The 864-nt window shown below is 40.5% G+C and overlaps 1 protein-coding gene across 1 annotated transcript in view; it reads left to right on the forward strand.

Moving 5' to 3' along the window:
* The window catches only part of LOC106879554 (phosphatidylserine synthase 2), a 118,022-nt gene that overhangs the window by 54,299 nt on the left and 62,859 nt on the right, over nt 1-864 (forward strand). Inside the window, exon 5 of the mRNA XM_052977871.1 lies at nt 465-532. Within this exon, the coding sequence (XP_052833831.1) occupies nt 465-532 (68 nt within the window). The remainder of the gene's footprint in view (nt 1-464; nt 533-864) is intronic.

The raw sequence follows: 864 nt of genomic DNA on the forward strand, positions 1-864 counted from the left end.
ATATGGTGGTTGTCTACTCCTTACACAGTTTGACCACCTCCTGCACCTACACCTTAGCCCTTTCATGGCATCTGATGTGGCTTTTTAAACCAGACAATGTTTTGAAAAATCACCCACACAGATTGTACCTCTTATTTGTACTACCAATACCTGCAGGTAAGTTCTGCTCATTGTGGATCCTAACATATCTTTTAAGAGCCCCATTGGATATATATATATATATATATATATATATATATATATGACAGGCTTCTATCAGTTTCTGTCTACTAAATCCATTTAGAAAGCTTCGGTCAGCCCAAGGCTGTAGAAGAAGACACTTGCTGAAGGTACCACACAAACACACACACACACACACACACATTTATACACATGTATACATGCACTTGCACATATATATGCATGCACAAACAGATATACACATCTATATACATACATTTAAATATCTTTGTTTATTTATTCAGCATTCTGGCGCCTTGTACTGTGCACGAGTATAGTTTATGAACTGAGTCTTGTCTTCCTGCTGTTCCAGGTAAGTCACATCTCAAGCCTACCACCCCACCATGGGGTAGAGTCTCATTGAAGAGAATGGGTGGAAAGTGGTTGCAAGAGTGTGTGGAGTGAATGAAGTAGGGGGCTTGAATATATTGACTGATAAAGAAGAGTTGAGCTGAGAGGCAAGGAATCCGGGGTTAATATAAGTTTGAATAGAAGGTTGGGGAGAGTAAGTGTTGACTGGCAGTACAGAGGAATGATGAGCAACAGAAGTGGTTGCATGATTGTGTGGAGAGAGTGAAGTAGGGGGCTTGAATATATTGACTGATAAAGAAGAGTTGAGCTGAGAGGCAAGGAGTCCGGGGTTAA

This window comes from Octopus bimaculoides, chromosome 29, assembly GCF_001194135.2.
Source record: "Octopus bimaculoides isolate UCB-OBI-ISO-001 chromosome 29, ASM119413v2, whole genome shotgun sequence".
In the NCBI taxonomy this organism is placed as follows: domain Eukaryota; kingdom Metazoa; phylum Mollusca; class Cephalopoda; order Octopoda; family Octopodidae; genus Octopus; species Octopus bimaculoides.